General features: G+C 43.6%; 1 protein-coding gene across 1 annotated transcript in view; it reads left to right on the top strand.

Moving 5' to 3' along the window:
• The window catches only part of LOC114592676 (uncharacterized), a 182,008-nt gene that overhangs the window by 128,082 nt on the left and 37,671 nt on the right, over positions 1–16,255 (top strand). The window contains 1 exon segment of the mRNA XM_077928077.1: positions 10,442–11,016. Within this exon segment, the coding sequence (XP_077784203.1) occupies positions 10,442–11,016 (575 nt within the window).

Raw genomic sequence — 16,255 nt, 5'->3', positions numbered from 1 at the left:
TAGCTATTCCTGGCCTCTCCCCTTCTGAGCTAAGATTGGTATTTTGTGGATCTTTGCTATCTGCTGCCTGCTCTCTGTTCTCTGAAGCTCTGCCACTCGGCTGACCCTCCTCCCTCTCACATTCCAGCTCACATTTTTATTTCTATCCTGCCCATCTGACTGGGTTGCCCCAGCCATTCTGGGCGGCTTCCAACACATATATAATCATGAAACATCAATAATAATATTCTGATCCCATATTAAAAGAACATTAACTTAAAATGAGCAACTTATACTGGTGGCCAAAATTGTGGAAACCTTTTGTGGAAAGTGTGTTTCTGAGGTTTGATGGCTCATAACACCACTTTTCTGTGGAGTAATGTTGTTGTTGTTTTTTAATCGCTTAGTTGTGTCCGACTCTTTGTGACCCCAGGGACCAGAGCACGCCAGGCACTCCTGTCTTCCACTGTCTCCCGCAGTTTGGTAAAACTCATGCTCATAGCTTCGAGAACACTGTCCAACCATCTCGTCCTCTGTCGTCCCCTTCTCCTTGTGCCCTCTATCTTTCCCAACATCAGGGTCTTTTCCAGGGAGTCTTCTCTTCTCAAGAGGTGGCCAAAGTATTGGAGCCTCAGCTTCAGGATGTGTCCTTCCAGTGAGCACTCAGGGCTGATTTCCTTAAGATTGGATAGGTTTGATCTTCTTGCAGTCCATGGGACTCTCAAGAGTCTCCTCCAGCACCATAATTCAAAAGCATCAATTCTTCGGCGATCAACCTTCTTTATGGTCCAGCTTTCACTTCCATACATCACTACTGGGAAAAACATAGCTTTAACTATACAGACCTTTGTTGTCAAGGTGATGTCTCTACTTTTTAAGATGATGTCTAGGTTTGTCATTGCTTTTGTCTCAAGAAGCAGGCATCTTTAAATTTCGTGACTGCTATCACCATCTGCAGTGATCATGGAGCCCATGGAAGTAAAATCTCTCACTGCCTCCATTTCTTCCCCTTCTATTTGCCAGGAGGTGATGGGCCCAGTGGCCATGATCTTCAATTTTTTGATGTTGAGCTTCAGACCATATTTTGCGCTCTCCTCTTTCACCCTCATTAAAGGTTCTTTAATTCCTCCTCACTTTCTGCCATCAAGGTTGTGTCATCTGCATATCTGATATTTCTTCCGGCAATCTTAATTCCGGCTTGGGATTCATCCAGCCCAGCCTTTTGCATGATGAATTCTGCATATAAGTTAAATATGCAGGGAGACAATATACAGCCTTGCCGTACTCCTTTCCCAATTTTGAACCAGTCAGTTGTTCCATATCCAGTTCTAACTGTAGCTTCTTGTTCCACATAGAGATTTCTCAGGAGACAGATGAGGTGATCAGGCACTCCCATTTCTTTAAGAACTTGCCATAGTTTGCTGTGGTCGACACCGTCAAAGGCTTTTGCATAGTCAATGAAGCAGAAGTAGATGTCTTTCTGGAACTCTCTAGCTTTCTCCATAATCCAGCGCATGTTTGCAATTTGGTCTCTGGTTCCTCTGCCCCTTCTAAATCCAGCTTGCACTTCTGGGAGTTCTCGGTCCACATACTGCTTAAGCCTGCCTTGTAGGATTTTAAGCATAACCTTGCTAGCGTGTGAAATGAGTGCAATTGTGCGGTAGTTCTTTCTTTGGCACTGCCCTTCTTTGGGATTGGGATGTAGACTGATCTCCAATCCTCTGGCCACTGCTGAGTTTTCCAAATTCGCTGGCATATTGAGTGTAGCACCTTAACAGCATCATCTTTTAAAATGTTAAATAGTTCAGCTGGAATACCATCACTTCCACTGGCCTTGTTATTAGCAGTGCTTTCTATGCGGCCAAGAGACCTTTAACAACCCTTGGAGATGCCCAGACCTTTTCTGGACCTTGATCCTGTACCTGGTCCTCACCAGAGACTTCAGTCTCTGCCTCCCCTTCCTCCTCAGAATCAGACAGACATTCTGAGAGAAAATCAGGACCATCCCTAGGCCGTGACCAACCACCCTGTTCACAGAACTCAGCATGCTTGCTGACCAGCAGCTTGGTCTGATCACCCATTGGTTGCAGGATCATACCCACAGAAGATCATGTCTTGGTACCTTGGACCACCCGCCTTCCGTTGTGCTTTTGGTATTGGCACTGAAGCCCTTGAACCAAACGAACGGAAGAAATGCACCTGTGGCTTTTGCTTGTGCAACAGAAAAAACGGTGTGTCACCTACAGCGTGATTGTAGGACCTGTTAAAAACAAAGCTGGCAAATTTCCAAGCTTCACTCCAAAAGCTCTGAGGCAGCCCAGAGTCACACAGCAAAACCCTGACAGCTTCAGCCAGTGTTTCACTCCTGTGCTCTGCCACGCCTCTCTCTTGAGGAGACTTTGCACCCGTCACCTGGTGACGTATTCCCTTTTCCTTGAAAAACTCCTTCAGAGCAGACCCAGTAAACTCTGACCCTCGGTCGCTCTTGAACCCTTGCACTTTGGTGGAGAACCTTAGTTCCACCTCCGCAACCCAATCCTGGATCAGTTGCGCCGCCTCCCCCTGCGATTTGAGAGAGAAACACCATGAATTCTGAGAAAAATCATCTGTCACCGTCAGCACAAACCTGGCCCCACCCAGACTCTTACACTTCATGGGTCCTGCAAGGTCTGTGTGAACCAGCTCAAAAGGTTTTGTGGTTACCCTCTTTATCCCGGGAAAACTGCACCTTTGAACCCTTTTGCATGCCCTGCACTCTAGGGATCCCTCACATGGTGTGATTTTACAACCTTTGGTGCAGCTGGGCAACCTCTTAACATCCTCCAAAGCATGTGACATTCTCTTGTGCCATACATGAACACAAGAATCATGGCTGGGAACACTAGCACACTGCGCCTGTGCTTTTCCGGCATTCCCACCACCCTCCAGAGGTGATTCCAGAACAAAGAGATTGTTCTTGCTTTCCATGTTGACAAGCAGCTTCCCCCCCCCCCCCCCGGAAATGGAACAGGCATCATTTTCAAAACAAACATTGTACCCCTGCTTCACAAGAGCAGGTACAGACAACAGGCAACAATGCATTTCCGGCACAACGTAGACCTCTAGCTCCGCCTGTAAAGGGGAAAAAAAGATATTAGCAACAGCAGAAACTGACTTTTGAGTCCCATCAGCGAACGTAACAGTCATTCCAGTTGAAACAGCCCTGCAATTCCGCAGCCCCCCAGCAGGTGGCGCCCCAACCAAGTTGTGACTGGCTCCGGAATCAACCACCCATTGCCCAGTGTCCCTGCTGGAGTTGTTTTTCAAAGCCGCCAGAGAAGCCGTGAGATGATAACAGTCTCCCTTCTCTGAGTCACGTCCTTCCTTTGCGTTCCCACGCTGGCCTCCTCTCCGAGACTGGTTCCCATGGGAAGCGACCTTGGGACCTTCCTGCCCAGATGCCTTCGCTCTCTGTGGGCAGCAGCGACGTACATGGTCAGCTGACTTACAAAAGTAGCAACGACGAGTGGAAATGTACTGGACAGAGCTCTCCGCTGGCATTCTGCCCCCCCTGCAACCGGGTAGGGTCCCTGTGCCAGCCCTGCTCTCCCTGACGCACTCGGCTTCTTCCTCCTGCCCCTGGCCTCCTGCTGAGTCATTGCACAAACTTTTCAGCACTTGCCAGATCTCACACGCAGAATTAACGCTTTTCAAGTGATGCAATAGCTTAGCATTTACACTTGCCCTGAGCATGCAGATCTCAGCTCTTGCAGCTCTCTCTCTCTGCATTTTCTCCTCCAGAACAACAGATTGCAGTGTCCCTGCATCTCTGTCATCTCTGTCCACCAGTTCTGCATTTCCAGCATCTACTGGTTCTCTCTGGGATATGTCCCAAATTTCTGTGGCTAAAAACCACGCCCTCACCCTTCTGGCCCAGGTATTCCACGCTTGGGCGGTGAGTTCTTCAAGCTGTTCTAATGGAGCTCGAAACATCTCCTGGCTAACTGCCATCTTCCCCCGGGGCCCCCAGCGTACTCACAACAGCGTCCGGCTCCCGGTACAGCAGACCAGCCTCCTAGCCTCCTCCGGCTCCGGCTCCGGCAGATCAGATCTCCCCCCAGCGAGCTCCTCTCAGCAACAAAGAAGGCTCCAGAGCTCCAGCTGGTCCCAGCAACCTTTCAGCCGGCTTGCTGGCTTCCCCCACACGTGGGACGTTGCTGCAAAGGCTTCAAAGCGTTGGCAAACACCCATGACCTATGCGGCCAAGAGTGCCAAGAAAGAACAATCATGGCGTCCGGCACACTTCCATTGCGTACCTCGCAAACACTCCGTGCCGCTCCAAAAGTCCTTCTGCCTCTTTGGCCGGTAGCAGAGAAATCGCAGCAGTCAGAAGCAAATTGCAGCGTATGGGTAATAACTCAAAGCAGATACAAGGCTTTGCTTATCTTCTTAGCTTTTAATCATGTAGAATAACACCATAAATCAGACCTGGCGAAACCTCGCCCATCCTCCCTCTCGCATAGCAGAGGCAGACTGAGACACTCAGAGCAAACCACTCCTCTAAGTGTCTGTGACCACGCCTCATGATGCAAGGCGTCACACAGAACCTCTTAACCCTGTAGGTTCTGATTCCTTCACACTTTCTAAGGCCCATTTGACTTCACTCTCCAGGATGTCTGGCTCAAGGTCAGCAACCACACTACTTGGGGTATACGAGGCATCCATTTCTTTCTGGTATAGTTCCTCTGTGTATTCTTGCCACCTCTTCTTGATATCTTCTGCTTCTGATAGGTCCTTTCCACTTTTGTCTTTTATTACAGTAATCTTTGTACGAAATGTTCCTTTCATATCTCCAATTTTCTTGAACAGATCTCTGGTTCTTCCCATTCTGTTGTTTTCCTCCATTTCTTTGCATTGCTCGTTTAAGAAGGCCTTCTTGTCTCTCCTTGCTATTTTTTGGAAATCTGCATTCAATTTCCTGTATCTTTCACTATCTCCCTCACATTTTGCTTGCCTTCTCTCCCCCGCTATTTGTAAGGCCTCATTGGACAGCCACTTTGCTTTCTTGCATTTCCTTTTCATTGGGATGGTTTTAGTTGCTGCCTCCTGTATAATGTTACGAGCCTCCATCCATAGTTCTTCAGGCACTCTGTCCACCAAATCTAAATCCGTAAACCTGTTCCCCACTTCCACTGTATATTCATAAGGGATTTGACTTAGATTGTATCTTACCAGCCCAGTGGTTTTTCCTACTTTCTTCAGTTTAAGCTTGAATTTTGCTATAAGAAGCTGATGATCTGAGCCACAGTCAGCTCCAGGTCTTGTTTTTGCTAACTGTATAGAGCTTCTCCATCTTTGGCTGCAGAGAATATAATCAATCTGATTTCGATGCTGCCCATCTGGTGATGTCCATGTGTAGAGTCGTCTCTTGTGTTGTTGGAAAAGAGTGTTTGTGATGACCAGCTTGTTCTCTTGGCAGAACTCTATTAGCCTTTGCCCTGCTTCGTTTTGAACTCCAAGGCCAAACTTGCCAGTTGTTCCTTTTATCTCTTGACTCCCTACTTTAGCATTCCAATCCCCTATAACGAGAAGAACATCCTTCTTTGGTGTCACTTCTATAAGGTGTTGTAAGTCTTCATAGAATTGGTCAATTTCAGTTTCTTCAGCACCAGTGGTTGGTGCATAAACTTGGATTACTGTGATGTTAAAAGGCCTGCCTTGGATTCGTATTGAGATCATTCTATCATTTTTGAGATTGCATCCCAGTACAGCTTTCTTTTTTTTTTAATAACATATTTATTGAAATTTTCAAAAAATCCAGAAAAAAGAAAAAAGAAAACATTTACCATTTAAACCTTATTTTCATTGACATCTTTCCAAGACTTCCCCACACCTCCTCTTCTTGTATTCCATTTCCATTTATTTGGTTCAACAAGTTCTTATCCCCAATTTTTGACCTTATTATATTTAATTCATTATTCAATTTAGTTCATTTTATATAGCCACTTTCACCTTATAATCCACAGTCTTTATACATTAGAATCTTCTTCTAAGGTCGACCCCAATTCCCTTCCACGAATTCCCCATTTTTGTACTCATAGCAAAACAAAATAAAAAGAGAAGAAAAATTCAAAATATAATTATACACCCTTTGGATTCCCAAGCTCCAACCCCCCTTTCCCGGTTTCGATCCCCAATGTCCATCAGTCTATCTGCTATCAGCCTGGAGACCTCACGTCCGAGGCTCTTAATTCTCTCTCAGTTCCTCTTTGCCGGTTTTTTTGATAGCCCTTTATATCAAACACCAAATCTCGGAGAAGCTCTGTCTCGAAAATGTCCATTTTTCTTCCATCCAGACCTCTATATTTGAAAGTGGAGCTCAAATCTTGTTTCTTAATCCTTTTGAGTCTGAGTGTCCCAAAAGCTCCAACTTCCATCTTGATCAAATTTGTAATCCATAGGTCTTCAGATCTCCATAGGTCTTCAGATCTCCACATCAGGAGATCTCTCCAATCTTCATTGTCCAATTCAAACCAAATTTCCATCATCCAATTCTTGTTTTCCTTTATGTCCTTCCTAACAGGCCTCTGGCCTTCCTTAATCTTCTGCGGCATTGTAACTCCTCCTTCATTCTCTTCCAGATCAACATGTGTCTCTTGTTCTCCTTTCTCAGATTTTTCAGGTTTCTTTTCCTGCTCAGCTGCAAAAACTTTTAACTCCGCTACAAGGACTTTTTGTTCAGGAACAAAGACTTGAGTCAAGTCCCTTCCAGTATCAGTAAATTTATTTACTGTTTCATTCAGTGTAGTGGCCCTTGTCCCAAAACCCCCTCTAGAGGGATTATGGTTACTTAATATCCTTCCAGTTCCAACCCAAAACTTGTTCTTCCTTGTTTTCAACAATTTATATCCAAATTGTAACAAATCTAACCAGCAAAGGCACCAGAAACAAAGTTCTCTTTTTATTCCCCAACTTTGACAGCTAATTTGACAGCTGTCAAAATCTTCTGTATCTCTTCAACAGGCTCTCTCGCAGATCACTCCCGGTTCCCGGGGGGGGGGGTTGCACTTCAGCTCTCAAAATCAACTCTTATCCTCCAGCAAAATTACTTGTACTTTCCAATCGTGAAATTAATAACTTTTATCCAGTAAAGAAAAGGCTATTCACTCAACCTTAGTTATCTAGTCCTTGCTTTAAGTTGTTTACAAGGTGGGGAGACGGACTTCCTCTTTGCGCCTTCCCCGATCGTGCCAAATCCAAAAAGAAAATTTCCCTTTTAAGTCCAATTTCCGTATTACTCACAGGTTGTTACTTTTAATCTGAATGTTCAAAGGAAGAAGTCAGCGCTCTCCGTCCATGGCATGTGGCTTCACTCAGCAGGGGAAGCAGAGGACTCTCAGCACCGCGCCGCTCCCTGTCCCCCGTTCTGTAGCCTTTAAAAAGGCTCCTTCATGGGTCGGGGGGGCGCAAATGGTGCCCGCCGAGTCACCAAGTCCACAGGCTTCCGCGCCCGTGGTTTTTAAGGGTCGCCGCGGCAGGACCCGACCCCTGCTGAGCTGATTCCCTCTGGAGCTCTGAGGGAATCCGCCATTAGGCGATGGCGCTAACCCGGCATCCCAGTACAGCTTTCACCACTCTTTTGTTGACTATGAGGGCCACTCCATTTCTTTTATGGGTTTCTTGCCCACAGTAGTAGATATGATGGTCATCCGAACTGAATTTGCCCATTCCCTTCCATTTTAGTGCCCAGGATGTCAATATTCTTGCCATCTCACTTTTGACCACATCCAAGTTCATGGTTCTTACATTCCAGGTTCCTATGCAATATTTTTCTTTACAGCATTGGACTTTCCTTTCGCTTCCAGGCATATCCGCAACTCAGCGTCCTTTCGGCTTTGGCCCAGCCGCTTCATCAGCTCTGAATCTACTTGTACTTGTCCTCCGCTCTTCCTCAGTAGCATGTTGGACACCTTCCGACCTGAGGGGCTCATCTTCCAGGGTCATAACTTTTATATGCCTGTTGTCTTTGTCCATGGAGTTTTCTTGGCAGGGATACTGGAGTGGCTTGCCGGTTCCTGCTCCAGGTGGATCACGTTTGGTCAAAACTCTACTATGGCCTGTCTATCTTGGGTGGCCCTGCATGGCATAGCTCATAGCTTCTCTGAGTTATTTAAGCCCCTTCGCCACGGCAAGGCAGTGATCCATGAAGGGGTTTTAATTAAATAAAATTAATTAATTAATTAATTAATTAATTAATTAACATTAATTAATTAACATAATTAATTAATTAGCTTTAATTACGGCCTTCCCATGCCTTCCCATGAAGTTTTTAGTTCTGCAGCTGTGAGAATGTGAAACGAAGACTTAATTATTGCCTCTATTAATTGGGCTTTATTGCTGGGTTGCCTTTGATTAACAAGTTTCTTTAGTCGGCCGCATAGATTTCCGATTGGGTTAAAATCTGAGCTATTCCCAGGACATTCTGGCAGTGGAATAGAATTATCTTGAAAGCACCGCTTGCACACAACAGCAACATTACATGGAGCTGAATCTTGTTGAAATAGATAAATAAATAAATAATATATATATATATATATATATATGCAGGTTTTGGTGTCCTCGGGTGTCTTCCCGTGTAAAAGTTGGGGTGTCTAGGCGACGTTTCGACGAGGTCTCACTCGTCATCTTCAGGCTGGTGCTGAATTTTTATATATATAAAAATTATATATATATATATATATGTGTGTGTGTGTGTGTGTGTGTGTGTGCTTCAGTATCAGGGAAAATATCACCTGTGGAACGCTTCAGTTTGGGCTAAGGTATTTCCTTTATGTATTTGGGGGCATTTAAAAGGTACCCCTGCCCGTACGGGCCAGTCTTGACAGACTCTAGGGTTGTGCGCCCATCTCACTCAAGAGGCCGGGGGCCAGCGCTGTCCGGAGACACTTCCGGGTCACGTGGCCAGCGTGACAAGCTGCATCTGGTGAGCTAGCGCAGCACACGGAAACGCCATTTACCTTCCCGCTGGTAAGTGGTACCTATTTATCTACTTGCACTTTGACGTGCTTTCGAACTGCTAGGTTGGCAGGCGCTGGGACCAAACGACGGGAGCGCACCCCGCCACGGGGATTCGAACCGCCAACCTTTCGATCGGCAAGTCCTAGGTGCTGAGGCTTTAACCCACAGCGCCACCCGCGTCCCTTGGGGGCATTTACATTTCCATTAATGACGCAAATTCTGCCCACACCTTTTGCTGCCATACAACCCCAGGTCATCACACTATCTGGGTGTTTCACGGTCGGTGTAATGCAAGTAGGATGTAAATCTTCTTTGATTCTTTTCCTCGCGTATTTCATGTCATCACTACCAAGCAAGGAGATTTGGGTCTCATCCCTCCAAATAACACTGCCCCATTCTTCCACTGTCCACTTAGAATTCTAACATTTCGACCAGTCCTTGCACTCAACTTCACATTACATTGCGCCATGTCATCTTGTATACACCCAGATGATATTCTTCTTTCATGTAGGGACAGTTTTGGTTATGTTTTCCACAATCTTTCTTCTAATTTCTTCATAACTGTAGCCCTGTTCACTTAATAGTACTATTTTACATCACTTTCTGGGTGACCAATCAACTCTTTGTGCCATTTCTTTAATTTTATTATGTTCTTCAACCTGACTAAATGAAAGAAGACAGAAAACCAACCAACTTGTTAGCAATCACGTAACACACTGACAAAAGTCAACCTAAGCAAGTTGTGCTTCCTTTTTCTGGTTTTTTCGCTATAATGTTTGATAGAATACGAGTAATTAAAAAAACTTTGTTGAATTGCATTCTTGATTAAATTAAATTATCTTTCCATTGATATATAATTTTAGAATATTACTCCAAAAGAAGCAGAGTTTTGAGCCATCAAGCCTCTGAAATTTTTCTCCAAAGGCTTCTGCAATTTTGACCACTACTGTATATCAAACAAAGCAACATTCAACAACACATCAGAATATCATAATAAATATGTTGGTTAATGACAAACAACACAGGTAATGAACACACACCCAACTCCCTTCAGTTCTTCTCCATTTGTTCCTGACGCTCTAACCCTTTTTGTCTGCATTGCAGATTGTGATGAATTGGAAATCGAGAACAAAGGTGACCAAGATAAAATCCCCAGAGAGGAGAAGCCACGTAAAAATTTAGAGTGTGGAGAAAGCTGCAGTCAGAGCTCCCATTCCACTTCCCATCAACAAAATCTCATTGGAAAGAAACCATATCAGTGTGTGGAATGTGGAAAGAGTTTCAGGAAGAGCTGTGATCTCACTTGCCATCAAAGAATTCATACAGGGGAGAAACCCTATCAGTGTGTGGAATGTGGAAAGAGCTTCAGTAACAGCCGCAGTCTCACTTCACATCAAAGAATTCATATAGGGGTGAAACCATATCAGTGTGTGGAATGCGGAAAGAGCTTCAGTGACAGCCACAGTCTCACCTCCCATCAGAGAATTCATACAGGGGAGAAACCCTATCAGTGTGTGGAATGTGGAAAATGGTTCAGTCAGAGCTCCCATCTCACTTCCCATCAAAGAATTCATACAGGGGAGAAACCCTATCAGTGTGTGGAATGTGGAAAGAGCTTCAGGAAGAGCTGCGATCTCACTTGCCATCAAAGAATTCATACAGGGGAGAAACCCTATCAGTGTGTGGAATGTGGAAAGAGCTTCCTGAAGAGCTCCCATCTCACTTCCCATCAAAAAATTCATACAGGTCAGAAACCTTATCAGTGTGTAGAATGTGGAAAGAGCTTCAGTCAGAGCTCCGATCTCACTTCCCATAAGCGAATTCATACAGGGGAGAAACCCTATCAGTGTGTGGAATGTGGAAAGAGCTTCAGGAAGAACTACCATCTCACTTCCCATCAAAGAATTCATACAGGGGAGAAACCCTATCAGTGTGTGGAATGTGGAAAGAGCTTCAGGAAGAAGTTCATTCTCACTTCCCATCAAAGAATTCATACAGGGGAGAAACCCTATCAGTGCATGGAATGCGGAAAGAGCTTTAGTCACAGCAATAGTCTCACTTCTCATCAAAGAATTCATACAGGGGAGAAACCCTATCAGTGCATGGAATGCGGAAAGAGCTTTAGTCACAGCAATAGTCTCACTTCTCATCACATAATTCATACAGGGGAGAAACGCTATCAGTGTGTAGAATGTGGAAAGAGCTTCAGTCATAGCTCCTCTCTCACTTCCCATCAAAGAATTCATACAGGGGAGAAACCCTATCAGTGTGTGGAATGTGGAAAGAGCTTCAGTCAAAGCTCCAAACTCACTTCCCATAAAAGAATCCATTCAAAGGTCGGAAAAACCATTTTACAGCTTTAGGAGCTAAGAAATCCGCACCTTTATTACCTTGCGTTTGGCTGATTGACATCTAATGCCTTTTGAACATGTGGTGTTTTGTGTTTTTATGTTGTAACCATCCTGAGACCTGTGGGTGTAGGAATATGCGCCAATATTTAAAGACCTAGGCGTCTCCCCCCCATAAAATATTTAATTTGGCCTGTGGCGTTTGCCCTCCTAGGTGTATGGCATCATACTGGGTCATAAGGAAAGGGTTAACTAAGTGTAAAATGATTAACCAATAGGAACCCAAGGGGAGGAGTTAGAGTTGTTAAGAAGTGAGTCTGGAGTTAGAGAAGGGAGAGGGAGGATAAGTCTGTGGGTTGGGCTAGTTTGATGCGAGAGAGTGAGAGAATCTGTTAAGAGGAGTCAGTTAAACAGCTGGGATAATCAGTTAGAAGGTATTAGAAAGGTATAGGCCGGTAAAGAAACTAAGGTTAAGAAACTGACAAGAAAAATTATCTGAAAACATAAACTTGTAAATGCTTATAAGATAAACTTGTTTATTTGGTTTAATGTTAACAACTGTCTGGACTCAGTGTGTACCCGAGAGATATGGGTTGGTGGTAGCGGGGAAGCGATCCTGTGGTGGCACAGGGATCAATAGACTGTCAAACGTCCGGGGACCCTGTGTGAACGCCACAAAAGTGTTGGCAGCGGTGGGATAACATCAATACGCCTGTGAGATCCATTCAATACCCTGTGGTGGGATATTTAGATTGTTGCGCCTAGTCACCAAAAAAGCGACAGGAGCAGTGGGATCCAAATCAATATGTTTGAGGCGGGATCAGATAGATACGCCTGTGTTGGGGAAAGGAATACACTTAGAGGGGGAAGGGTAAATCTGTGAAGTGATTAGCTAGCCTGAGTGTGTAGTTGTAAAATACCCAAGGTAAGCCACAAACCCAAAATAACAAGGAAAAAGAGAGCTCAAAATCTGTTCTGGCAGAGGGTTTAGGCTCGTGGTCAGAGGAAGTAAGCTTGAAGGGTTAGAGAGAAAACCCATAGCAGAACTTTGGGACCAGAGTCTTGAGAGAAGCCTAGCCAGAGGGAACGGTACTGAGAGGAAATTTCTCTTATTTTGTTAATTTACTGACAATTCTCACTCACACATTATGCCGCCCAAAAAGATAAGAAACCCTGTGAGGGAAACAACTTCTGAAAGTTCTGAAGGAGAGGAGAATGGAAATCCTCAGAGGGGAGATTTTAAACAAGGATTGGCCGGTAGAGAGGAATTGGACTTAAATTTTAACCTAATTTGATACTGAAACGGAAAGGTCCAAACAGGAAGTCAGCCTTCCGTTTCTTTGTAGACTGTACAAAGCAAAGACAGAGTAAGCTAGAGTCTGGAAAATTATTACCAAAAGACTGGACTTCATCATCTAAAAGGTTAGACCCCCCCTTCTTTTGGCAGGAGAAGGGGGAGCTTTTCTTTGGAACATCTAAAACTGCCGAAGTAAGCTTAAAGTAAAGTAAGCGTCCACCGTCCTAACCCTGGAGCGGGTGTCAGGACTGATATTCAAAGCTCATTGACCAGAGACAGAAGCTTTGACAGCTAGCTAAATGAAGAGAAACATTGTGATTCCACTGTGTCCTTTCGCATTTTAAAGGAACAAATTTGGATAAAAGTAACAAAACAAAACAAAAAAAAGTAACTTTGTGGCTGGATCTGCAATAGAAGTTTACCGCCTAGAGGGAGAACGGGAAATTGTAGCTGCTTACAGGGAATTTCCAGCTGCTGCAGACTATCTCGTGGGAATTTGACTGGTGTCCTTGAAGCACAATGTATTCAGAAGCACTATTGTGTGTTTTTTTTAAAAAAACAAATGCCCTACTGGAAGAATTGCATGAGGAAACGAATTTGACGACTGACTTGGTTGGGAAACTTAAGCAGACAGTGGAAAATTTGGACCAGGCAGTGGGAAAAAGAATGGAGCTTACTCAGGAATCAAGTCAGGAGTCTGCCATAATAGAACAGATGAAAGAAGAGGAGGATGTGGAATTTTGGGAGCCAGAGATGGAGGAAGTTGCGGCCCAGCAGGAACATGAGCTTTTGGATTTACCAATCGATTGTCGGAAAAATCAGACCTGGAAAGATAAAGTTTGGATTGGTCTGGAAATGGGGGGTTGGATTGACCCCCCTGAGCAGGAATTTATGGACGTTCCGAGTCTGGGAATGGGCCGTGAGAGGGCTGGAGATATGGGGGCTCCCAATTTTGGAAAGACTTTGAAATATGACTTTAAATCTTATATGGAGTTCAATATGGACTGTGGGAAAAGGGCTGACTTGTTGAAAAGGGGCAATAACATTACTAAGTTGGAGTTCACACGAGGGAAAGGAGACCCAGAAGAAAAATTGTGGAAGGGACAGGGAAGAGACTTAAGGGCCTCGGATATAAGGTTACCAGGTTAATGTGCTAGTTCTATGAGATAAAATGGACTGACAAATCCGGAACCAGGGGGAGGGGACGCTGGATGAAGATTGGATTGTTTCATTCTCTTTATTGGGCTATTAGGACTGTTTTATATATTTGATGAACGCTAGAAGGATGTTTGAAAGGAAATGGTTTGGCTTTAGTATAAATGTTTATAGGATTAGGTAAGAATATAATGGATATGAGAAATTAGTAAAAATAAGTTTAAAGTTTTGAATTTTAAGGTGTTTTTCTTCTTTATGGAATAAGATAATGATGAAAATAGATTAAGACAATGAAAGATTAAGATAAGAAAAGTGGGAAAGGATTTGCTGAATCAACAAATGGAATTGGAATACAAAAAAGGGAGAGGCGAGGAAGTCTGGGAAATAAGTAAATGAAAGTTAAGTGAAAGAAGGTGGAATTGTTTTTAATCACTGTTTTAGTTTTGTATTTTGCTTTTTGTGTTTTTTTCGTTTTTTTCTCTTTTTTCTTTTTACACTTTTGTAATTCTTTGAAAATTTCAATAAATATATTTGGGGAGGGGGGAAGAGTGGAAAACAAATTATACAAATCCCAAAGAACCAAAATGCTGAGGATGTGGAAAATTTGGCCACAAAAAATTTAATCGTAGAGCTGGAGGGGAAATGTTAGCCCTCCAAAAAAAAAAAATTGTATCAAAGCAGCTGAGGAGAGCCAAGCTAGTCAGGATAGGCCGAAGCCTGCTGAAGTGGTGGAGGCTAATTGGTAGATTATCTGAAAAACATATGTGATATAAATACAATGTTAGTGGGATTTCAAGAGGCTTTGTAAAAAACAAACAAACAAGTATTGTTTATTAAAAATAATGGGAGTAAGGAGGAATAATGGCAATATGATAAAAGGGAATGTGTACTAAAGATACAAAAATGGATGACTATCAGAGACGCTGAAGGAAGTTCAAAACAGGTATAATTTGTTGTATTCGGATTAAAATGTATAACTGGATGTAAATTAATAAAAATTTATTATATATATATAAAAAAGAAGTGGTGGAGGCTAAAGTGGCACATTGCTATGCAATTAAACAAGACAACCTTTTTTTGAAAAACACTGGGGAAATTATTTGGATTGAAGGGAGGAGATTTCTAGGGTTAAAAGATGCAGGCTTGCAAGTCACTATTGTCCACCCAGAGATAATCTGTCCCACCAAAATAATTCCAAGGAAAGTTATGCGATTAAAAGGAATTTCAAAGCAGCCTGAGGTATCACCCGTTGCAGAGATCCATGTTAAGTTCCAAGATTGGTCAGGACAGTGGCAGGTTGCCATTTCTGAGGAGATTCCCACCGCTGTGCTGATCGGATGGGATCTCTTAGAGCATGAACAGAGTTCTTTTGTAGTTACTCACTCCAAGGGGGGTCAACAGTCACCCGATGCTGAGGGGAATGCTACTGTTGTCAAAGGAGACAGAGCTGAGGAACAGATCTCTGAGGGGAGAAATGAAGCCCTGGTGGTTCCTTTTACAAAAAACCAAAAACCTAGTTTTGCCCAAGAACAGAAAGAGGATGCTGATTTAATTAATTGTTTTGAGGCAGCCCAAACAAAGCAGAAAACCTGGTACGACTAAAAGGCCTGAGTAAGAACTTTTGAACCCAATAGTGAAGTGTTGCTACTGAGAACAACGATAGGAAATAAAATGCAACTAGCATGGAAGGAACCATACAAAATTGTGTCCAAAATGAGTGATGTAAATTCCATAATCCAACAAGGGGAAGAAGGGCGTCAGGTGGTTCGTGTGAACATGTTAAAGCCTTATCTTAGACCAGAAGGCTGGACAGTGTATGCAATACGTGAAGATCCAGACGAAGCCGATAGAACATGCTGGGAAGGGAGAGGGGAGCAATTGTGCAATCTACAAGAAATTAAGATAGCTCTTACATTAACCCTTAATCAGCAGGTGGAGGTTAAACATCCTACAAGATTATAAGGAAATTTTCAGTAATACTCCAGGTAGAGCTAAGGGAGTTGTACATCATATCAACACCGGGGATGCCGAGCCCATTGCTGTAACCCCCTATAGGATAACAGGAGAATATAGATATAGGACATAACATTATGTTTGCTGACTGGGAACGGTTGTGGACCACTGGTATGAAATTTACGGCATGTAATGCCTTAAGAGAGAATATTATGAAAATGATATACAAGTGGTACATGACTCCAGTCAAGCTTGCAAAAATCTATCATTTGCCCGATAACAAGTGTTGGAAATGTAAGGAAAACGAAGGTACATTCTTTCACCTTTGGTGGACGTGCCCAAGGATTAAGGCTTTCTGGGAGATGATATATAATGAAATGAAAAAGGTATTTAAATATACCTTTCTGAAGAAACCAGAGGCCTTTCTCCTGGGCATAGTTGGCCAATTGGTGCCAAAGAGGGATAGAATTTTTTTAATGTATGCGACAACAGCAGCAAGAATACTTATTGCCCAGTATTGGAAGAC

This window comes from Podarcis muralis, chromosome 4 (assembly GCF_964188315.1).
Source record: "Podarcis muralis chromosome 4, rPodMur119.hap1.1, whole genome shotgun sequence".
Classification (NCBI taxonomy): domain Eukaryota; kingdom Metazoa; phylum Chordata; class Lepidosauria; order Squamata; family Lacertidae; genus Podarcis; species Podarcis muralis.
The sequence above is the reverse complement of the archived record's forward strand: the minus strand, read 5'-3'. Positions and strand labels throughout refer to the sequence as shown.